General features: G+C 27.3%; 1 protein-coding gene across 1 annotated transcript; it reads left to right on the forward strand.

The window, feature by feature from the left end:
- Positions 1-12,520: 12,520 nt before the first annotated feature.
- On the forward strand, positions 12,521-24,514 carry LOC129969179 (cathepsin L-like). Its single transcript, XM_056083621.1, has 12 exons — positions 12,521-12,746; positions 13,405-13,509; positions 14,199-14,294; positions 15,736-15,829; positions 17,230-17,343; positions 18,926-19,171; positions 20,026-20,106; positions 21,405-21,524; positions 21,611-21,675; positions 22,195-22,288; positions 24,114-24,187; positions 24,303-24,514. The coding sequence occupies exons 1-12, from the start codon at positions 12,564-12,566 to the stop codon at positions 24,375-24,377; spliced, it is 1,347 nt and encodes a 448-aa protein (XP_055939596.1). The 5' UTR covers positions 12,521-12,563; the 3' UTR covers positions 24,378-24,514.
- Positions 24,515-25,160: the final 646 nt, after the last annotated feature.

Below are 25,160 nucleotides of genomic sequence, written 5' to 3' on the forward strand. Positions count from 1 at the left end.
CTAGTTCTTTATTAATAATTTTTTTCCTAATTACATATGATTTTATATTGTTCTTATTCATTATTAATTTCAGAAGTTCATATTTAATCTGTGATAGTTTTATAGGAGTGTTTTCTAATATGAGTCAAGATAATATAAGAAACATTTATCAATGAATTTAATAGGATTTCTATTCTAAATTAAAATTAAATTTTGGAATATAAACCCTATTTTTCACTCTTATTTTGCCAAACAATTAAAAAAAATTGTAATAATCATAAAATAATGTGTAATTAATAATAAAATATATAATTAAGTAGATTGATAGTAGTAGACAGACAAAAGTAGTAGAAGACAAAATTTTAACATTCTGCATAAAGTCTCTTATCCACTTTTTGAAAGCTATGTATCTTTTTAAAAAATGAAAAAAACAATACTTTTTTTTATTAATATTTTTTATTATTATTATTTTTATTTTATTTTATTATTGTTACTTTTTTTTATTAATATTTTTTTTAAGGGAGATGCTAATCTTGCCTATTTTGTCATTTATACTACTTTGTTTGATAAATTGCTATGTATCTTTTAAAATGTGTTGAATACATCTAATTTGGCTCATATGTATTAATTCTTTTTTTTTAATTAAATTTGTTGATGCTAGCTACAATGACGAAAATTTAATGAAAACAGCTTTTTAAAAACTTTGTAATTAGAAGATTTATGTATAAGATACATAGAAACATATTTTAAAAAGTATATATTTTTATTTTTATTTCTTTTTAATCTTTAATTTCTGACTTGCTATTATAAATGGAATCTGTGTCTGGAATTATCTCAAATTTTTTAATATGATTATGTAATTAAAAATTTATTAAATCCATCGATTAACTGCTAATTTAATCCAGTTACTAAGATGGTTTGTAGTTAACAAGAATGTATAAATGTACAAAATTTCAACTTAAAAGCATCTGAAAGTGAGAAAAAAACAATTGATAATAAAATTCCATATTTAATCTCTTATAAACTCTCAAAAGAAAAAGGAAAACGGGCTTCTTTTTTAGGTAGGGATGGGATACAGTTATGAAAATCGCATCGAGTAATCCCAAGAAAGTGTTTCTATTTTGCTGAAAATAAACTGTGGTATATTTTGGTGGCAAATTTGATAATCTTTTGAATACTAGATAAAATTTGTGCTGACAATTTGATGAATATGTAAACTTTGAAAAATTAATTGACAAATAAGCTAAATTGTCCGAATCAGATTATTTCTTCTCGAGTGAAGCAGTAAGAATTTGATTCTCTCAGTAAGCAATTTGTCTGGAAAACTGTAAGCAATTTGCATGGTGTCACAGTCATGATAGCATAACTATACGTCCGTGTTTTATCTTATATCCTTAAGCATTTTTGTTTCCTCTCACGTTTTTTTTTTTTTTTTTTAGATAAGATATGCAATGAATTCCCAATGAAATTGTCAAGGTACGAATGCCGTTTGTGCTGCGAAACTGAATTTTTTTTTAGAAATTGTGCCTCAAAAATAGCTAGTACATTTTTTAACATATTTTTTAAAGCAAGCCTAAAAACTTACAAAAGTATGAACTCATGTATAGGTTGTTTCTAAAGGTCATTTATAAACTTTAAAAATAGATTGTGCATACAGAGGTAAGTCAGTTTTGAAATTGAATATGGGTACCTATCAAATACAAAATGCGCCCGCTAATTTTTTCTTTATTAGTGAATTAAATAAAAGAATCGATAGTATGCTATAAAAGTTTAATAGAATACAAATTTCTATTAAACTTTTATAGCATAAGTTACAAATTTCTATTAATAATAAAGATGAAAGTTAATGTTGTTTTCTATAGACCAGGCCATTTGACGCAGGGTTATTAAACTTGTACTCTGTAGGGTTAGGATATACCTTTCGGAACAAGTTTTTGAAATTGTAATTAGAATTTTAATTAATTTGAAACTGAGATTTGGGCATTTTCCTGCGATAACTTCCGAAAGTATTGGCGCATAAAATTGAATTTCACACTATTTCAAAATTTAAAAAATTCTTTAATAATAATATCGGTTTAATATTTGTGTATATTTTCGTGAATTTCGAATAAAAAATTTAATTTTCAACAATAGATAGTATAGTTCAGAAATTCAAATCGTTTTCATTGTTTCATCAAATATTTAATCCCAGAATTTTTTTCCGTTTATAAAAGCTAAAGAAGGATTATTCTATTTATTATTTATATCTGTGTATTTTATGACAAATAAAAACGGCTATAATATCGCGAAATTCAGAAGATAGATGAACTGAATATTTATGATTTTAATAGAAATGTGGTGTTATGGGACTGTCCCTATTCGGAATGTTTACGAAACTTAGAACAATTAAAATAATACGGCGTTTAGACAATTTGGCGTAATCATGGCATGAAATTTTTATATCAAATATATACAAATCACAAATCAATATTCACGATGAACAAGCTGGTTACCTGTGACGACTAATTAAAAACAAAGGGATCACACAACTGGGTGAATAAAAACTGATTAAGCAGGTTGGTTTCTGACAGCAATTCCTTTAAATTACTACTTTAACATTTTTCTGTCATGACTCACGGCTATGACTCTGGCCATTTATCTAATCAGATGATACTTTGCAACCTCTTAACTGCTTTAAAGGGGAAAAAGTGAATATGAATCACATGCGATTCACGCGGTAGCTAATGTGCTAAATAAACAAATATATTGTTGAAGTTGTTTCCTAATTGTCTTCATCATGCTATATATGACTTGTAATGTTTTTATCCATTCAATTTTGTTGCGTTATTGTGAATTTGCATTCAATTAAACTTTGCCTTAAAAATTATCTTGTCTTTTCTTTTACTTAATTCTCTGACAAAGAGCTAAGCTCTGTAGTTGGCAACATTTGCTCTTCCGATTTCGTGTTTTATATCAAAGATGGTATTCTGTACTCCTGACCTAGCCTTAAAAGTTGCAAATGACCTTTCAGACACTTTTTTTTATTTTTTTTTTTTATTAATAATAAGTCAATCCTTGTGCACCACAAAGTACAGCACAAGGCTTACAGAGGTAAGTAGAAACAACTACATATATAGAAAAAAAATATGTACATATAAAAATAAGGATAAAAACAACTTTCAGACACTTGTATGTTGAAAATGATGCGATTTCCGCTGTACATGTATAACCAGCAGTAGAAGTCTCGCCGAAACTTTCTCGCGTACTCTTAATGTATTTATATATACTTAACCTTACGCCATAGGCGAACAGTAGTTATCAAAAGAATATTATTGTAATTTATTTAACTTTTTTTGCGATTAATCGCTGTTATGTGGTTTAATACACTTACAGTAGAACACCAAAATCAATTTTTCCGATCAATTTAAACCAAAATCTGATACAATACTGCATTTCTAATCACAAGATGAAATACCAAATTACAAATATTTAGGTCATTGTATTTTTGAGTTATTGCATTTATATATTTGTGAAAACACAATCAAACAGATTGTCCACTCCTTGATGGATATGGTCTCAAATTTCATACATATTTACACTTTAGATATTAAATATTTGTACCAAATTCCATTCATCTAGCTCTTTCCATTTTTTTGTTGTGTTTTTTATTTGAACAGCGAGAAAGGCAGATATTCTATGAATGGATTTCGTCCCAAATATGATATAAATCTACAAATTTGGTGTAAAGACCATATATTGGAATTCAGTATATGGTCTTGGTATATTCTTCTATCTCAAAATATTTTTGAATTATTGTGCTCACCGACTGGCAGCCATAGTGCTAAAAATTGTATTTTTTTTTTTTTTTTTTTTTTTATTTAGGTCTGAGATATTGATATCGAAATCGAATCCAATACTTTGTATAAAAGAAACTAAAAATGGAATGAAATAAAATGAATTTTTCTGTACTTATTATTCCTTCTTTTACAAATTTGATTTGTTCCAAAGAAAATTATTGGATCATTTTAACTTTATTTTATTAAATAACTTTCCCGGAATAAAAACATACATATTCCTATTTTTCCCTCTTTCATTATTTTATGATGATATTCTTCCTTTTCCTTATAAAATTGTAGTGCATTTTTCATTCGCTCTACATTCCAATGTCAGAAACATGTACTTACAATTGTATTCCATTTTAAGATTTGCGTTTGTATGACAGCTCTTGAAATATTTATGACCATCCAAACACTCTGTCACTTTTTTTTTTTTCTCGTCTGATTATTTGGAATGAAATTGCTTCAGAAGAGTTATCTTTCTATCATAGTACCCTAAATTATGCTGTTCTTTAAACCTATCTACTGCCTTTTATTTTCTAATTTCCACTTTTTTTTATTTATAAATTTCATCCTTTTTTTGTTTCTGTATTTGTTTTAAGGACAGTTTCTCCATTCAATTTGTTTCTATATTTACGCTTAAAAGAAGTGAGGGGGGGGGGGAGACTGTGACAGTTGCTGCCCCAAAACTTTCTCACACACTCTCTAATGAAGCTATTATTCTCTACGCCCCTCAAAATATTATGGATCTTGGAAAGGGCAGGGAATGCCTTGTATGGCTTGGCGATAGTTAAGAAATATGGACATTTGTCGTGAATATTGAATCCAGCGTTTATTGAGTCATCGCGTTTACATATTTCTGGAAGTACAGACCGAGAGTTAGATTGTGGTTTACAACCCCTTGTTAGGTTTAGCAAAATTTGGATTGGTGTCTACTCTACATAAGTTAAATCTGTGTAAATATGTTAAATCTGTTTTGCTCCAAATTTGACAGAAATCTACAAATTTGGTGCCAAGATCGAATGCTAAATTTCATTCGTTTTTGAGTTATCTTTGTTGCAGATAGAAATTTTTCAAAAATGTATTTTTCGAACTCAGGGGGTTCTGAAACAAGGAGATTCGTCAAAATCTCGAATTCGAATTTTTTGACGATTAATATACTTCCTCTATACTTTGTGTACGAGAAAGTGAAAGCTGACTAAAGTTGGAAAAGCATGTTCATATAGATAATTAATCATCAGCGGTCCAGGTTAAAAACTTCAACTCGACTTGGTGGCATTTTTCGGAACTCAACGACACTCCCGCGTGTAATTCCCAATGTAAGTAAGAATATTTCATATTGAACTGACAGCTTGAAATGATATAGGTTTGTGTGTTAATAAATCAGGTCTTTCAACATAATCCAACCTGATCATTTCTGCATGAAAGTATAATCAATTTTAGTCGTTGTTTTACTCAAATAAAAAACGTTATCAGGCGCTCCCTGGGATAAGTAAGTGTGAATCAGCAACTCTGTTTGCTTGGCACATCTCTAATAAATACAAAAAGTAATCTCATGAAAACAAACCACTTCGATATCACGCGCTTCAATCCATTGTAAACAGTTCGAGTGACTAGATAACATATGATTGTTTATCTATTTTTCTAAAAAACGATTTTATCTCTACCTCTTCATCGGTGAAGTCGATGTCTTCATGGTGAGTTTTTGTTAACTCTTCATGATTTAATATACTGATAACACAACTTTCTGATAAACTTTCTAGATATCAGTTGGGTATTTCCTATTCATTTTCACATCCATTTTTTTTTTTTTAATTTAACTCAGATATGCACAGTTAAAAGAATTTTAAACAAACAGGAGTTGTCTCCACAAATTTTTCTCGCATACTTTCTAACCTTTCATGCCAGAGAATGCCTTACAGGGCATTGACATAAAATAGATAAGAAATATTAACTTTCGGTGTGAATTTAGCATGTCGAGTCATCCTTGACGAGTTTTTTTTAGCGATTCATTCCTCGCATGCTAGTATCCAAAAATCGAATTTGTATTTAGATATGTCAACGCATTGAAATAAAAAGTTGGCACAGAAATATAAACATAAAGTCACATACAAAATTTTATATATATATATATATATATATATATATATATATATATATATATATATATATATATATATATATATATATATATATATATATATATATATATATATATATATATAAAGTTGGTATATTAAAGTTTTAGAGTTATCTCCTTACAAGTTTCCGAAAAACAGACAGATAGACAGTCAATCCTTTGTTGGTTTTAGCTCAACATTTAACAGGTGTCTGCATTGTAGATGTTAAATCTGTGCACCGAATTTTATCTATCTAGCTCTCTTAGTTTTGTAATTATCATGTTAACTTATATTCGAACAGCCAGACAAACGGACTTCCTTTGAACAGATTTTACTTAAAATGTGATAGAAATCTGCAGATTTAGTGTAAAGACCACATACCAAATTTCAACCGTCTAGCTTAAATAATTTTTGAATTACCTCTGCCGCAGAAAGACAGACGGACATTTGCCAAAAATGCACTTTTCGAACTCAGGGAGGTCTGAGACGTAGAGATTCATTAAAATCTCGAGTTCGAATTTTTTGACGATTACTATACTTTCTCTACACTACATATGCTAGAAAGTAAAAAAAAAGAAAGAAAAAGATTGTTATTTCTTCTCCTACCCTGCATACTTCCTTAATACAAGGCATTGTGAGTTAATTTTTAAATAAAAGAGAAGAGAAGAAAATCAGCTATCATTTCATCTCTTTCACTTATTGGATTAAACTGATACTACTAATTTGTAGTTCTACAGTCAACATATATCAAACTTCTTTTATCTTGTATATTGAATTTTTCAGCTAAGGCCTTCACACAGCCGCAAGTAGACAACAAGCCTTCGACTGATTTATTCATAGATTTGATGTGGAATTGCACTTACAGTGATAAAGCAAGACACCGAATTTCATCAACCTAGATCGTTGCATTTCTAAGTTATTGTATTCACGTACACTCGAACGAGCGAACAAAAGGATTTCGGATAGTGGATTTTGTCTAAAATTTGATAGATACTTCCCAGAGACAGCAACACTAGGGAGGCAAAAGTGACTTGCCAGTCGGAAACCGCTTACATCCCCACCACCATCGACGAGAAATAAAAAATTCCGTCACAAAAAATTTCATCGCTTCGGAAAGAGATGTAATAAAGCTAATACACGAAATGCATGGGCGTCTTCCGAATTATTTTCCTGATTAAATTTTTGCTGAACTCATAAGGATAAGGACACGCATTAAACTTATGAAAAAACCTGTTTAAATATTTGGAATATTAAAGAGATTTGCATGAATTTTGAAGCATATGAATATTTCCTTGTTGTCCACTACAATTTTTAGTTTTAAAAGAACTTATATTTGTTTTAGCTGGAGAAATTGAAAAATACAAACTGTTAAAAAAAATATTTATTAGCAGAAATATTCGGATAAATACTTTTACTTAAGACAACTTGATACAAATACTGAAATTTTTATTAAATAGTTACTTTAGTTTAAATAACTTTTTATTAATTTCTTCAAAAGTATTAAGAGTAATGATTATAATTGAGTTAATACGCTTGGGGGAACAATTCAAATTTGACTTGAAAAGTATTTCAACAATTGATTTTGTTTGATTTCATTTCATATAGCATTTATTTAATTAACATAAGTTTTAGCTTAAAATATTCTATTTAAAATATTTAATAATAAAATAATAATTACTTTCACTTGTTTTAGTTATCATCTTATTTTGTTATGAGATTTACTAAAAATATAAAAAACTTGTATCCAATTTCAAATCGGTATATTTTATTTGATATCATGTTATTTATATATTTTAAATAATTAGAAAAGCAAATGAACCAGCCCCCAAACTCAACATGAATCCGATTTCGCCAATTTTTATGTCATTTGGAAGCTTATGACCTAAATCCTCTGTCATCAATGGTTTGCTGTCACCCTTCAATGGCGGGAGAAAATTAAGCACGCATTCCTACGGCAGAGTTACCAACCGCAACCTTTGTACTGATTTCAATCTTTTTTTTTCCCATACGAATGCTTATGATTCCTCGATATGTCATCAATGATGATCTACCAACTTCATCTCCATTATGAGAAATATAACAAAATATATTTTGATATAGCCCTGGACTTTAGCAACCCGATCGATTTCAGCAATTTTCAGTTCCAACTTGAAAATTTCGCAACTTCGTAGTATAGATAACGAATCAAAATACTTTGCTCCTGTTGTGTATGTTATATATATATATATATATATATATATATATATATATTACTAGAACTATACTTTTATTATATCTTTGTTGAAATAAGATGCAATTCATTGAAATTGTTTGAATTATTGGTGTTAATAAACTGTATAATTGAATAAATTATTGATGTTAATTTTAATCGCCAGCAACAAACTCATTTATGGTATAAATATAATCATATCGACTAATTTCGATGAAATGCATGTTACCGGAACAAAAGAAAATGTTATTTTAAATTAATTAATTGCTTGGTGATGATACAGCATTTTGATTGTTTAACTATTTTTTCAAAATTAATTGGAGAAATCTATCCAGGTATTAAGGTTGGAGCCTCTTTCTAAGTTTTACAATGCACCTCTCGTGAATGGAGAGGGAATGGTCAGAGAATCCTTGATGACGTATTTGTGAATCATGTTAAATAAAAATTGGTAAATTAGGTATTTTGTTTAATGGTTGTGACTCAAAAATTTTGTCAAGGTTTTCTCTCACAGAAAATGTATAGTAAAGTAGAGTTTTTGAGATTTCTCCGGTGAAAATATATGGAGAGAGAGAGAGAGAGTAGGGGATTATTGATAACGTATCTGGGTCCCGTTAAATTTCATAAGAAATAAAAATTAATTTAATAATTAATTTTTAAATTCTTTTAAATACAGCTTTACAGCGGGTGGACAGCTGATCGCGGGAGAGGCTAATTGATTCTTTATACTTTTATCATTAATCATTGCTGTACGATGTATCTTTTATCATTGGTTGTACGATTCTTATAACCCCGACATCGTACAAAAAGTTAATTTTTACAAATAACTTTTAATTCTAATTAAATGAACTATTCAATTCGCAATAATCTTTATTTAAATATGAAATTAATTATTATGTGTTATTTTGACGATAAATTGTAGAAATGTCACGTTTAAACATTGCCATCCACTTCTGATACTTCTGATTTTGCTGTTAAGACCTTATGCTAAGTTTCATTAGTCTAGCCCGTTGCATTTTTCAACTATCAAATTCATAGACATAATTCTACTAATAGATTTCCTTTCTCGTTCGCTGGCACGCGTAGGAATAAGCTTCTACATTTCTCTCTACGATTTCACATCAAAAGACAAAATTCAGAGGAGGTAAAAAGACATTTTTTTTTTTCTTTTTTGAATTTCGAACTCATGAATTGCAATTCATTTCTATCGCACCTTATTAAAAATAAAAATTTCTTATCAGAAATGGATATATCCCTTTTAAAAGATGGATCTTAATACTAAACATATTCAATTTTTGTAAAAATTCGAAAAGGAAAAATTATTAATTTTATGGCAAAATGAGAATTACATCTTTGTATATTACATATAGGTGCTCAGATGAAAAAAAAATTGTAAATAAATATATTAAAACGAAAGTAACAACCTGCGAAGCGTGTATCACTTTGGCTGGAATTCCCTCGAACACTTAATTTAAACCCTTCAAAGATTTGTAGTTGTTATTGCATCCAACTTGTCATAATCACATCATGCTGCGTACCTGTTTTAATGTTGTAATTGGGTTGTTGTGCTATCCTTTATTAAATTGAGAGCAAAGAACTCCCGAGATCTCCTATACAGTTGTTTGTGAACACCGTGTTTTATAATAAAATGACTTCTTCTGGCAAACCTGATAAAATTCGCCCATAAGTGACCCTGCATCCTTCTCAGATCATCTAAAATTGTTTCATCCGCACTGTAAGCTACAATTCTGTCCATTTTTCATCCTTTTTACTATTCTTCCGTAGAAATCGCATTTCTTGTTATTTTTTATACTTAGATTAGCATATTTATAATTTTGAAAACAGTTTCAATAAAAATTATATATTCTTGAAAAATAATGCATCAGTTGACTTTATTGATGAAAAATATAATATGCAGTAAGTTAAAATTTATCATTTGCAATAAATAAATTAATGACTGTATATATTTATAAAAATATTTTTGATATGTCCGTAATTTTTAAACAGTCTCTGAAGGCTTACTTTCATATTCTTTTTCATTTGAATTGCTGATCGCAGCAACTGACTTTTATATTTTTTTCACCGACACTTTTGCACCCTTCCTATGGCCGTAAATTAAGCCAAACTCGGTATGACCCTGTATCTAATCTATCATTAAAATTTGTTTTTTGATTTTAGAAATACATTATAAATAATCAATTTTTAAAAGACAAACATTACTACAGAGTGGAATAGCAAAACATCTATTTGATGTTAGCAACTACTTGTGTAAAATAAAATTAAATTTAAATTAAATTTTTTTAAACAAAATAGGAAAAAAATTGCAAAATGTAGGCATTTTAAATATTTAAATGACCAACTAAAAAAAAGAAAAGAAGAAGTAAAATAGGTTTGCATATATTTGTAAGTGAATTTAAAAATGCGAAATGAAAAAAAAAATAAATCTAAGAATGCTGAGTCCCAAAATTTAAATAACATTTGATATTGTTACAGAACTTTTCTGAAACTCCGTCACATGGACATACAGTAAAAAACTCTTATAGGTTCAATAATGGATAGAGGAGCTATATTATACAAAACATCATATATTATATTCTTATTATACAAACATTATATATTATTTTCTTATTATACAAACAGTATATATTATTTTCTTATTATACAAACATTATATATTATTTTCTTACTATACAAACATTATATATTATTTTCTTATTATATAAACATTATATATTATATTTTTATTATATATAATATATTCTTATTATACACAGAAGAAGTGTGTGCAAAACAACGTTTGCAAAAAAGCAGCACCGAAACAATAAATCAATAATAAACAACCGTAAATACACAAAGCATTCAGAGAAAACTTCTAGTAGAAATTTCGCTTACTCGCCTAAGTTCCACTTAATTGAATGCTATTCATTACTGCGTAACCCTCAACTAAATATCTCGGCTTTTTATTGTTTCCGAATCACCAAACAAACTTCAGGAATTTCTCAGGAATTCGAGTCTAATGGAGCTATCACCAAAATTCTAACATATCCATTATTTCTGTCTCCGAATGGTCGTCAAATCTGTCACCAAGAAACCAGGATCGTTGATCCAACACCCATTCAGCATCCGTTAGAGAAATCTGTAAAACTATCTTCCTTACCTGAGACTTATTATGCAGGTAAGTAATATTACAAATTCTTAACAATATGAGTATCAAATTCTGAACAATATGAGTATCAAATTCTTAACAGTATGAGAATCAAATTCGTAGCAATATGAATATGAAATTCTTAACAATGTGAGTATCAAATTCGTAACAATGTCAGAATCAAATTCGTAACAATACGAGTATTAAATTCGTAACAATGTCAGAATCAAATTCGTAACAATACGAGTATTAAATTCGTAACAATATGAATACAATATTGAGCATTTTCAAGTACATGGCCCTTGTTAATAAAATGAAAGGACAGGATCAGATCACCGTGTGTAAAGAACCAAATAATTAAATAGATAAAGAAAGAAATTGTCTAAACATCTCACGACAACACTAGGAGCCTCGAAGTATTTAGATATTTTTGCGGTATTTTAAAATTATTGCTTTCTCTTTCAATGGTCGTGCAATATAGTTAATTTAAATTAAAATCAAGATATCGTTTAAATTTCAAAATATTACTCTAAAAACTTTAAAAAAATATTGTTATTCATTCTTTTTATTATATGTTCATAACCATAAAAAAAAAAGGTTTCTTTACAATTTAACAAATATCTGATCATGTTATTAAATATTATTTAGACTGAGTCAAAATAATTTGTCATTTTCTTTTTTTAGTATTTTGCATAAAATTACTTTTCTTAAAAATCCTTTTTTTTAAATTTAAATTTTGTTTTTCATTTCCGAGACATAGAAATCACTCATTTGAAGCTGACTAGCAATTAAATGTCTTCTTATTTCACTATATCAAAATTTCACTAATCACTAAAATTCGCATTTAATATTAAAACTTCCCAATTCACATTTATTTAAACCCGTATATATTGTTAGGTTTTTTTAATGATAATGGCCAACTTTTGATATTAATAACACATTTATTCATCTTGAAGATAATATTTCTGATAATGATAAGTATCTCATATTTAATTTTTTAACAAACAATGACGTATTCATAATCTTCGATGTTTTCTTTGTGAATTTTATTACAATGTTTTGGGACTTTGTTCTCCCATTGTTTGAACGCCATGCTTGCACTTGATCATTCGACTTTCTGTTAGCTAAAATAAAACTTTAATCGAAAAATTGTTCTTATCATTTTCTGAAGGTTTTAATTTGAAAGTTGTTCGATAGATGGTGCGGCAATCGAATCATAAATCATTGAAAACAGCACGTCATACTTTGTTTGTATATAAACAAATGTGACACTACTTAATATTTAGCGAAGGTACAAGATGTTGCGTTTCAGCTTAATTTGTCTGTTACCATTGGTTTTAGCCTCTGGTCAGTGGCAGAAGATATCCTTAGAGGATCCTGGTTTAAAAAAGGCTGTTGAATCCGGTGTAAGATTGCTTTCACAACGATCCAATTCTCTTTATCATTCGAAACTCATTGAAATTCATGAAGCAGAAAGGCAGGTTAGTAAAATGGATATTATTATTTTATTTTACATATTTAAAAAAAATGTATAGGATTCTGAGCATGATTTTGAAAAAAAAAATATTCTTTTAAATATTCAAATATTTTTATTAAATTTTGTTTCCTAGTTCATTTTTTTAAAAAAAATTTCGTTATTACAGAAAATAACGGCGTACATGCTTGTTAAATTATTTTTTAATGAAGGTATTATTTTTATTTTCATATCTTAGAGTAATATTTTATTTTAAAGAAAATCTCTCAGTAGCTTATTTGAATTCAATATATTTAATTCAACGATTTTAAATGAAGTTAAAGAAAGTCTAAATGTAAAAGCATTAGTCACATGATTTCATTGTTTCAGCTTCTTTCTTTCTTTCTTTCTTTTTTTTTAAAGTTTCATAGTGTATGAACTGAATAGCATTCTTTTGAATCATAAAAATATATCTCAATTCTTACCCTGGTGTGTATATAAACTTGTTTTATCGTCTCACACTCATATATAAAGTTTTTTTTTTTTTTTTTTTCTAAGTTGCAGAATAGAAAACATGAAGAGTATTAAAAACTGATAGCAATTTACAACACACTTGTATAAAAACAGTGGAATTTTTCCTTTTATCTTCATGAAAAGTAATTACTTTGTTAATTTCCTTTTTTTAGGTTGTAGCTGGATATAATTACAGAGTCAAGGTGAGTGTTGGTTATACTCATTGCAAGAAATCTCAAGTGAAATATGAAGATCTTGATAAGTGTGACTTCTTAGAAGTAAGTATGATATGCTAAATGCTGACTTAATTATTTTTTAAATCAACAATATTTTTAAATATGTTGTATATGGAAATTTTCTTAATTGTCAATCATTATTTCTTGTTTATGAAAGTTTTATGCTTTGAATTACTGTTAATATTACTTTTTTAAACATTTGATTGTTGTTTGTCAGAAGTTTAAATAGGTTGACAACTTAATAATCCTTGAATTTTATAGCAGTTTTTAATCTTGGAATGACAGTGATAGTACTGATTTATAAATATATATCTTAAAATGGTGTAAAATTCAGTTTGCAAATGGATAAAAATGTTGAATTTTTCTGATAATTCCTAACGTAAAATAATTTCGGATTAAATTTAAAAACTTTTTGTTTTTAATAATTTTTGTCTTTTTATTTTCCAATTTCTTTTGAACCAATAAGAATATTTTATTTTAATGCCTTTGATTAAAATAATTAAATCAGTTTTAATGTATGTTTAGGTATGAATCCATATTAAAGCTTACTTGTTGCTATTTTTACAATAATTCTTAAAGAATATAATTGCATTTTTTAAATGTGAAACAAATAAAATTTTAAGAAAAAGGGCAATTTATTATTTTAAATTATATAACATATAAGAATTGAAAGTATTTATTGTCTTATTTTATGTTATTTCCATTAAGAGTATTTTTTATCTATTTTTCAGGGACCGCATAAAATTTGCACTCTGGTTATCTATCACAATTTGAAAAATGAGCATAAACTTACTAGTTTTGACTGCAATACTGATCCAGGAGTTAAGGTAGATAAGCATTTATCAGTTTTCCAATATTAAAACTGATGGTTCTGATGTTGTGTTATTTATCTTTTAAATTTTTATTTTTTCATAACATTAATTAATTTTCATCATCTTGTTGGAAATACTCAGTTATTTTATAAATTCAATATCTTTTCCTTTTGTTAATAATTCACTATCAGAATTTTCTCAGATAAAATTGCGAAAATCCTGATTGAAATGAGTCCTATGTTCCTCTAGTAATATGAAGTAATTAGTTAGTATTTAAATTTATTGATGAGAATTGCCTTTGTAGTAGTTATTTTTTCTATACAAATTATTGATTACATTTCAGGAAGTTGCTATTTTAATGAATTATTGATAATAATGAGTTTTTGCAGTTCATATAAACTTTTGTATTGTAATGTTTCTTTTTTCCATCGCATCAATTTTTCCTGCGGTTCCTTTTATTTATTTTTTACTTTTTTTTTTATCTTTATGATTGTTTTAATTACTTCTTCAGATGGTTACAATTTGCATGAAATGATAAAAAAAATGTACATTTTCTTCTCTATTTTTTTTTTCTTACATTCTCAAATTTATTTATTTTATTTTATTATTCTTAATATATGAATAAAATTACTTTTCTCTGTTTCATCCTGCTTAAGGTAATTTTTTTTCCCTCCCCTTATTGATTTAAAGATTACTGTTATCTCTTCTTCATCTTAAATTCGTTTCACCCCTCAACCTCTTTTTTTTTTCTTTTTTTTTTTTTGGAATATTAAGCAATATTATCTTAAAATTGCTGCTTAATTTTGTATGATTCTCTTTAATTATACGAATGGAGTGTGACCATTGTTCTTCTGTTGTATTATCATTATTCTTAAATAAGAAAATGCTTTACTATTGTTTTGATTGCTGACTATTAAAACTACCAATGATCTTCTTTTGAGAAAACTGAAGTTTTAACTATATATATATATATAATATATATATTTTCTTTGTGTGAATTTGGGAGTTTTCTGATCCATTTAGAAACATGCAAGATTCAGTTTATATTATATTTGTTTTAAAAAATAATAATTTTTTTTCTATCCTTTTTATTGTGAAAATAAACTTCTGAGATTTTCAACGTAATTTTTTCCTTACCTTTCCATTATCTCTTTCTTTAGTTCAAAGAATCTAATTTTGAAGTTAATTATGTTAAAATAAATATGATTTTATGAAAACTTGATTATTGTTCCTTGGAACATTTACTTATTCAGTTTTTATTTCTAAATAATCCCCTTCTGCTTTGTCTAGCATGTTTGATTTTAAATAAAATAATTCTTAACTAAATAATACTTTCATTCCCTTTGAAAATAAAAGCATCATTTCCTCCTTTCAATTTGTGGCATAGTGTAGTGTTGTTACTGTTTTTATTTTTACTTATATTAATTGCATTTAATAATTTATATAATTGTTTCAGCCTCCACCTCAAAATGCTCACCAACTGCATGCTGAGCAATTGCTTTTTGAAGACTTCATTGCCAGGCATGGCAAAGAATACCAGGATGAAGATGGTACTTTTTTCCCCTTTACTATAATTTAATATAATATACTGTAATTCCTTCTTTGAAAATCTAAAACTGGAAATTATGATATGGCAGAAAAATTGTAATAAGTCTTCCATACTGCTCATATTGCAGTATGACAGAAGCTGTGGAACTTATTATTATGCTCATTTATACCATTTTTAATATTATTTTAGTGTATTTATAAACACAATTCATTAAATATTGATACTCTGTTTAACTAAATTCTAGAAGATGTTGGTGTACAGTGTTATACTAAATTCAGTTTTGTGGTGAATTTCATTTTAAAATTTTATGTTCACAATTAAATCCTTTTTATTCAAGTAATCATTTATGGCAATTAGTATATTTGTGGTAAAGCTAATTATGTAAAAGTTATGTTGAGTGAAACTGGTTGATCTAAATTTATATAATGTAACTTTAAGATATTTTTATTACAAACTATGCAAAAGGGATACAGTGTTACAGAAGAAAATTTAATATGCTTTTACATACAATTGTCCATTTGATATATTTAAAAAAAAAAGCATAATATTTCAGAAAGTAAATTTTATTACATGCAGTAGCTTTTTATTTTTTATTTAATGGTATTAATTGGAAATATATTAACAAAACTATTTAATTTTTCCAAAAGCTTTTTCCTCATAAAAGTTTGTGTGTATTTTTACGAAATGTTTACAGTATTCTTTCATATTGGTAATTTTTTTTATAAATATTTGCTTACATTTTGTTTGAAATATTTAAGCATGAGAGTGGACCAAATGAAAGAAAGGCTTACTTTTTGGAGAACATATAAAACCTGCAATGTAGTCTCTGTATTTTCCCCACATATAAAACTATTTAATTATATACAAACTTATAAGATGCAGCATTTTATTTTAAATCCGTTTAAGGTATCATTAGATATCTACACATGTCAAATTTAGTAAAAGCTCATCTTTATAACGATGATTGCAACTAGGAAGTAACACTGTGCTCTGACAATGGTGAACAGTGTTACAATTTTCATCACTATCATACTGTTACTCCTTTTAATTTTAATTTTATGTAATGTTTATAAAAGGCCAAACATCACTTTAAGAACTTTGTTTTTCTTGATACACAACTGAAAATAAAAATTGTGTAATACTGTACCCCTACCCTTCTATATACCTTCTATATAAATACCCTTCCCCTATATTTAATTTCATGAAAAATCGATATGAATCTATAATGCTTTGATATGTAAAAACTTGTTATGATCCCTGTGATTCAGTTGTTTATAGACTATGCACTATAGATTTGAATTGTCACCCATTGCTGTTTTGTTAACTTAATTTGATAAAAAAGTCATTTTAAATTAAAATATTTTATATTAGACTCGCTGATATTTATGCATTCTTTTTCAGAAAAACAAGCTAGATTCGAGGTCTTTCGACTGAATTTAAAGAAGATAAAATTTTTAAATGATCATGAACGGGGAACTGCAAGATATGGAACTACCAAGTTTGCTGATTGGACAGGTATGTCCAATTGTTGCTGTCTTATTTATTTCTATGTATTTTTGTGTATTTATATTTCTGTATTGCTTTATCTAAATATCTATTATTGTGTAGAATCTGATATTTTTCTTATGCTGCATATGCATAGATATATGAAGTACCTTTTTGTTTTACATATTTTTAAATACTTTATTAATTTATACTTTCATACTATATAGAATAATATTTTATAAATATTATGAATTTTATGCATTGGAATAAATAAACTATTATTAGCCTACAATATCAAAAGTATTCTGTTATTCATTTTTATGATGAAATATATTCTTTTTTTACCTTATATTTTGATAAAATAGAGCTTAAACAGTCAATGAATGATAGTTTCAGCATGGAATGAACCTGATCATCCAAAATGGTCCTGCAGTCAGTGTTTGATCTTGCAAGTTAATGATAAGGCTTACCAAATACCACAATAAGGTTGCTTGTACCTTGACAGATCCCACTACCACCATGCTTAATTCTTATTTCTGGGTCACAAATTTGACATGACATTCTTCATATATGAGTTTGTAGTTAGAAGTAATGAAAAACATGTCTCATTCAACCAAATAATTTCTTTCCAAACTCTTCATAATCCAGGGTTTATGACTTCGGCAGTATTGCCTCTTCTTAAAGAGAATATCACATCCAATTAATTCTTTGATTAAAGATTATAAATATAGATATATGGATATTCTTGTTAACATCTTTAACTGAAATGATGAGTTCAGTTCATCGGGAAATTTCTTGAGTGAACTGACAGCATTATTAGCTGTTAATGCTTTTTATAAAAAGTTGCATTTATGGAGAAAAACTAAGTTTTTACAATTCCTCTTCTTAAAAATTTTTTCTTCAATAAGAAAATTATATTGTGTCCCTGAGAGATGTTGTTGACTGAAAATAAGTTATGAGTTAATAGAATGAATTGGTAAACATTATATTTGGTTTAGCAGTTACTTATGCTGCAAAGATTTCTTATCTTTTATCACAATTCATTACAACATTCATCTGTTTCTCTCACTTGATTTGTATTTCCATTATAATATGGCTGATATAGTATTTCATATCGCATGAAAAACTTCCTGTACCTTGTTTACAGAAGCACATAAAAACCCCTACCAATTTGAAGGCATTGAAATTCTGACTGGCACTGACAGAATGTATTCACCATTGCACAAAGTGCCATGTTAATGCCAAATAATATTTGCATTGTCTAGACTAGTTTAAATATGTGGTTGCATTGCATAAAAATAACAATCCATCTATAGATTGTACTATAGCAAGCATATACATTAAGACAAAGTTTTGCAAAATGTCTCCATGCTTATAACTACATCATTCATGTATTTCTTTTTATAGCAATGTTTTTCTAATATTTTTTTTTTTTTTTTTTTTTTTTTCAAAAAGGAAGACAATTTATTAGTAGAAGAGTTCTCTTAATAGATATATTAAGAAAGATGAGACTGAAATTTGTATTATTAGAGCTAGCCAAATGTGTATATATTTGTTGTTATACATATATTTGAAATCATGTTTATTAATATATATAAATATTGATTTTTAGAGGAGGAATTCAAAAAGAAGGCTCTTGGTTTGAGACCAGATTTGATGGAATCAAATGATATCATCCCCAAGGCTGAAATTCCCAAAGTGCCACTTCCAGATTCATTTGATTGGAGAGACAAGAAAATTGTCACTGAAGTCAAAGATCAAGGACAATGTGGATCATGCTGGGCATTTTCCACAACTGGAAATATTGAAGGACAGTGGGCATTGAAAGGAAAGGGTCTGGTATCTCTCTCAGAACAAGGTATTTATTCAATTACTCCTTAACGTTTTTTCTTACTGTCAGTATAGATCATAAAATAGCAGATTTTTTTTTTTCAATATATATTTTTTGAACTGCTGCAAGGGTGGTAATAATAACTTATGAGATTTCCTCTTTCAGCTGACCTCATTTGTGGGATATTTTGATCATTTTTATATTGTGTTAAAAAATTTGTTATGTTTATATTGATACTAAAGAGGAAAACTTTAAAAACGCCTAATATTGCTGTAATGTATATGAGCATAAATCCAATAATTAAAATAATGAATAGTTTTATTGTAAATTATACATATAAATATTTAAAAAATCATTACAGTTAGAAAAGAAAAAGGTTAAAAGTAAAATTGATGCTTATTAAACAAAATTTTTTTGATAACATGTTCAAGAACTGTTGAAAAAAACATTAAAAATTTCAATAATTTTTAATTAAATTCAATTTTGAAAATAATTATTCTTATTGAACATTTACTACTGCAGAAGAAACTGCATATCAAATTTAGTAACTTTTGGTCCAACAGTCTGCCCTTTAGAGCATTTTAATTGATTTTTCACTATGCATGTCACATGACACATATTACATATAATAACAAACAATTAACTGTATCATATTGAACTTAACCAGATTCACAGTTAAAATATTATAATGCTGGATTTTAATTTCAAAGTGAAACTGTATTTTTAGATGATGATTTTTTTTAATGAATTTAGGACCAATATTAGTTGAAACAGAATATAGGATAACTATTACTTTATTCTTATTTTTTAATTTACTACTTTATACTTTTTTAATATGCATTAAGTGATTTCAAAGCAGTTTTTGTTTTTCTTTTTCACAGAACTTGTTGATTGCGATAAAGTTGATAAAGGCTGTGAAGGTGGTTTGCAGACAAATGCCTATAAAGAAATCATAAGACTAGGTAAGTTTCTCTTTAAGAAATTTTATACCGGTTTATTTGATTAATTTTAAAATAGTGAGTAATCAGAATTTTGTTTGCATCAAAATGAAGTTTGATTTTTTTTTAATTGAAAAATTGAGTACGTTATTCACCAACAGAAGGGATGGGATGTTTGTTGCAGATCTGATTCTGCTGTGAAACTGAGAATAAGCATACATATAGATAAATTATTTTTGTTTATGCTGATGAGAAAATAACTAATCTAAAATACCTATTAAAAATTAATTAATATAGTTTACTTGAATTACTGATATTGAGTTGATTTGCTGATAAAACTTATTTAATTAAAAAATAAGTTTTATCATTATTTCAATTCAAATGAAAAAAAAATTAATAATTTTTATATTAATTTGTGTTAAATTTTGAAAATTTTCACAATTGAAATCATTGTATATTATTCTGTGCTCACCCTGAATTCACAGTTCTTGTCAGAAAACATATATATATTTTTTTTTGATATTGCAAAGCAGTATGCACCTTTTAATGCAGCTATTGGATTGGCTAAAATAATTTGAACTGAAATAGCAATTTTTCAAAGAATTCAATCAAAACTCAATGATGCTGTAAATTAATTCGCTTTTAAAGTATACAGTAAGCTTCCTTGCAAGATAAGAAAATGTCAAATCATAAAATACAGGATAAATGTTGCTATTTAAACATTAAATGGGTAAATATTAACAGTAGAAATGTTCTTCTGTAAAAGTTCTGTTGGTGCCATTTTTCATTAGCTGCTCATGTATACTTTTTTCAGTCTGTGAGGGTCACAGTGATCTGATGGCAAGGTTCCAGCTTTAAAGCTGGTAGGTTTAAATTTGGTTGAATTTTTCTAGGTCTTATGAAAAATCACTGGTTTTGAAAGGAGGTGGGAATCTTTGTCATCTGATCATAGTTCCAAATTGCAAGATGGGTTTCAAAATAGCAACCATGGTCTTCAGAACAGTACTGAACTGAACTAAACTAAATATAACCAAACTGAACTAAAATAATTCATGATTGAAAAAATTGTAATTATGCAATGCTAGTGAGGGAATCAAAATGTCTTCTGGATTTCATTTCTCAAAGATATTTCAAAAAGAATTTTCAAGTCTTTTTAAATAATAAAGTTACCTAGATTGTTATTAATCTTAATTATTTATTATCAATGAAAGTAACTATTCCAGTTCTGCACTGTATGCACATAGGTTGCTCCCTTTAATTCAGAAGATTTTTTTAAATAAAAAAATTTATTTCAATTTGATATATTTATTATTTTTATTTAGGTGGACTTGAAGGGGAATCTGATTATCCTTATGATGGCAAAGATGATAAATGTTCATTTAAGAAATCAGCTGTTAAGGTCTACATTAATAGCTCTCTTACAATTTCTACCAATGAAACAGGTAAATAATTCTTTTTTATTACTTTTGAGATAGATATAAAATTATAATTGTTTATTGTAATTTTATTATTTTTTTTCCAATTTTAGAAATGCAACAGTGGTTGGTTAAGAATGGACCCATTGCAATTGGAATTAATGCTAATGCTATGCAAGTAAGGGGGAAATATATTATTTAATCTAAAAATCTATTTTATGTTTTAAAATTAAAACTTGCGTATTTTATAATGAAAATGTTTAAATAAATATATGTCAAAGTTCAAAAAATCAAAAGCTTTTTAAAAATGATTAAGACTATTTGCAATTTTGATTGTACCTATGAATGAGTTTCAAGATAAGAAACAATGAGGGGTTTTTTTTCTACTTGGAATCTTATTAATTAAAATAACTCTTACCTGTCTGCTGTTTTTCTATAGAAAGGATTTGCAACACTAGGTAATGAAAATGTCAGAATTAAAGAATTACATTTCTATATTTAGCCTATAAATAATTGTCATCTCTTTAAATCAAGGTTATATGAAATAAATTTTAACTAACTTTTAACTAAAAACACAAAATAAAATTTAAAAAAAAAACAAGATTGTATATATTGCATAAATGTCTTCATATGTTCTTAATATATAATTAGAATTTTTTAAACAATTATATTAAAACATTACTTTTATTGTTTATAGTTCTATTATGGTGGCATCTCCCATCCCTGGAAGTTCTTGTGTGATCCTGGTAACTTGGATCATGGTGTCCTAATTGTTGGCTATGGTGTGCACAGTAAGTTCATATGACTAAAAATTATTCTTTTTATTTATGAATAAAAAATTGTTTGCAAATCAAAGAATGCTATCGTTATTTTATGAAGATTCTTTTATTACGAACGAGTTATTAAAGTTCATTTTGTTTATTCTTGAATATACAATTTATATTTTTATATGGCCCTTGTAGATAAAAACTTTTTAGTGTTTAAAACATTCTATTTTATTCACTAATTTATAATGATATTTTTATCTTGTTTCTGAAGAGATCAATATATGTTAAACAAAGTTGTTGAGATGTTAGTTATAAATTAAGTTGTAAACATTTGTACATAAATGAAATGATACATAAAAATAGTAAGTACACATTGTAAATAAATTCTCTGAAATATACTTCCTGAAAAGCACAGAGTGTTACAAGACTGATTACAAAATCAAATATGAAATTGCATATCAAAATGTGTGCATATGTAAATATGATCTGTGTTTGCTACAGTTAGGCATGGGCTTTCACAATAAACTTGATCTTAGAGTCGATGATATGATATGACTATACGAATCTGAACTAGAAGTCTCATCGAGGGAGATCTTGTTAATGAGGAAACGAAGCTGTTGCACCTGTTAGTCATAACTAATACTGTGCTGCTTGAATTTCGTGGGGAAATATACTATTTTGTATTAATATTTCATCCTGAATTCATCAACATTGATGAAATTATAGGATCAAAAACTTATGAACATGCTATAATGCCATTATAGCCATGAAACAAATCTGAATCCCTATAGAAGTCGCCTTTTAAAAACAATTAAGCTTTGATTCCTTTGCAAAGCTTCTCATTCTCTTTTATTGCCTGAATCATTTGAATTTTTTTCCACATAAGCTTATACTGTTGGATTAAAGATTTCTTTGTTGTTTTGGTACAGAACAGTACAGTACAGTACAGTGTCACTGAAACAGCAACAGCATCATCAAAATGCATACCCTCCAACAGCTATGGTATTCCCACAATTGTTATGGGAATAAGTTGGAAACTAGAGAGTTACGGATATAAAGTGATAAATTGCAGAAAGCTACAAAAAAAAAAACATATATATACACACACCGAAAATGTCTTCGTCCGGACACTGCACTTGCAGCAACGCCAGTAGTTAAAGAATTTTTAACATGGCTGGGGAAAAAAAATGAATTTTGTTCCATCATGATTATAATAACATTGGAAACCTCCTCATCACAAAAATGTATAAAAGTATTTATTATGATTTTACACTGAGCAATGATGACTTAAAAACACAAATGTTACTTTTTGATGAACTAAATGAATTTTACCATTTTATGTTTTAATGAACTTTTATTAATTTTACTATTTTTTTAAAAACTGAATGAATTTCACTATTTAATGAAAAAACTGTAACTGTTTAACAAGTAATTTGTGTGATCCACCAAACCATGTTATATAATTAAAAAAATATTTAACTTATATATTTAGTCAAATAATAATTGTCAAATAATTTTGATTAATATTTGAAAATACTTTTTGTATTTAACTAAGATTCTTTAGAAATGTATATTTCTCAATAATTTGTAGATACTACATTATATGTAATATATCTGTAAGAAGTACTACCGAATGACTTTGTTAGTAACGTTGAAGGGTCAGAATTACCTATTCCAATTTTTAAATATTCGGACTTATAGAATGCCTTCTTTAATTCTCAGAGTTGATGAGGTTTAATATAAACAATCCTGCACTGATATTGATCGATTTATATAACTTCACTAAATATGGCATATCTATTTGGCAAGTTATTCAATTTCTAATATCTTACTTTTTTTTCCCCTTTAGCATACCCAATTTTCAAGAAAACTCTTCCTTTCTGGATCATCAAAAACAGCTGGGGTGCTAGTTGGGGTGAACAGGTATGCAAATCTTAATATTTTACTCATTCAATTGTAAAATCAATTTTAAGCTAAAATTTAGAATATGTTTTTCTCTTTGAAATGTATTTAACTGCAATACATTTTGTATTTTCAGGGTTATTACCGAGTCTACCGTGGCGATGGAACTTGTGGTTTGAATCTGATGACATCATCTGCTATTGTGGATTGAGACTGTGATTTTTAGAATGATTTTTACTTTTTTACGATGTAAATCTAGACATTTTAATTGTAGGAGCTAGTGAAGAAATCTGTTTATAATATGATCTTCCGTGACGAATTTTAGCATTAAATGTTGTTTTTCTTTAAGATTTTGTGTGTTACTTTCATTTGAAATTTCCTACATATTTTAGTTTGGTAGTTGTGCATTATTACACAATGTTACCTTAGTTTACATACTGAATGAACGTTATTAGTATTCTACATTAGTTTACATACTAAATGAACGTTATTAGTATGCTACATTAGTTTACATACTAAATGAAATTATAGTATGTAAACTGTATTAAACTGGGTGCACTACTTTTTAATAGAATTTTTTAGTAGCCTGAGGAAGCATTCAATTGGAAAATAAAACATAAATCAAGGTTGTTATTTTTTTCCTAGACAAATAAATCTCTCACCTTATTGGTATTATTAATCTTTGACCTTATTGAATGCATGTATTTGAAATATATCAAATAAGACATTTGCTGAGAGGGAGAAAAGCATGGAACGTTGATTAATAACACAATTATAATTAATCTACAAAAGTGGTCAATTCGATAAAGTTTTTTTTTTCTACATGTCATTATAGAGTGTTATGAATGAATTTGATTAAGGAACGAATAGTAGAAGATCTAGCAAACTTTGATTCGATTTCTAATTTATCAGAATTGACTCTTTGATAGTACTCAGTTTTTACATCACACCCAGCAACTCGTCAGAACTGAGCAATTCTATCGGATGATTTCTA

The sequence above is a fragment of the Argiope bruennichi genome, chromosome 1 (genome assembly GCF_947563725.1).
Source record: "Argiope bruennichi chromosome 1, qqArgBrue1.1, whole genome shotgun sequence".
Classification (NCBI taxonomy): Eukaryota; Metazoa; Arthropoda; class Arachnida; order Araneae; family Araneidae; genus Argiope; species Argiope bruennichi.

Bases quoted from the DNA above. Each gene is read 5' to 3' on its own strand.
- LOC129969179 (XM_056083621.1), top strand. From the start codon at position 12,564: ATGTTGCGTTTCAGCTTAATTTGTCTGTTACCATTGGTTTTAGCCTCT. The intron at 17,344-18,925 runs GTATGTCCAATT...ATTGATTTTTAG, and splicing joins CAAGTTTGCTGATTGGACAG to AGGAGGAATTCAAAAAGAAG. The intron at 24,188-24,302 runs GTATGCAAATCT...TTGTATTTTCAG, and splicing joins GTGCTAGTTGGGGTGAACAG to GGTTATTACCGAGTCTACCG.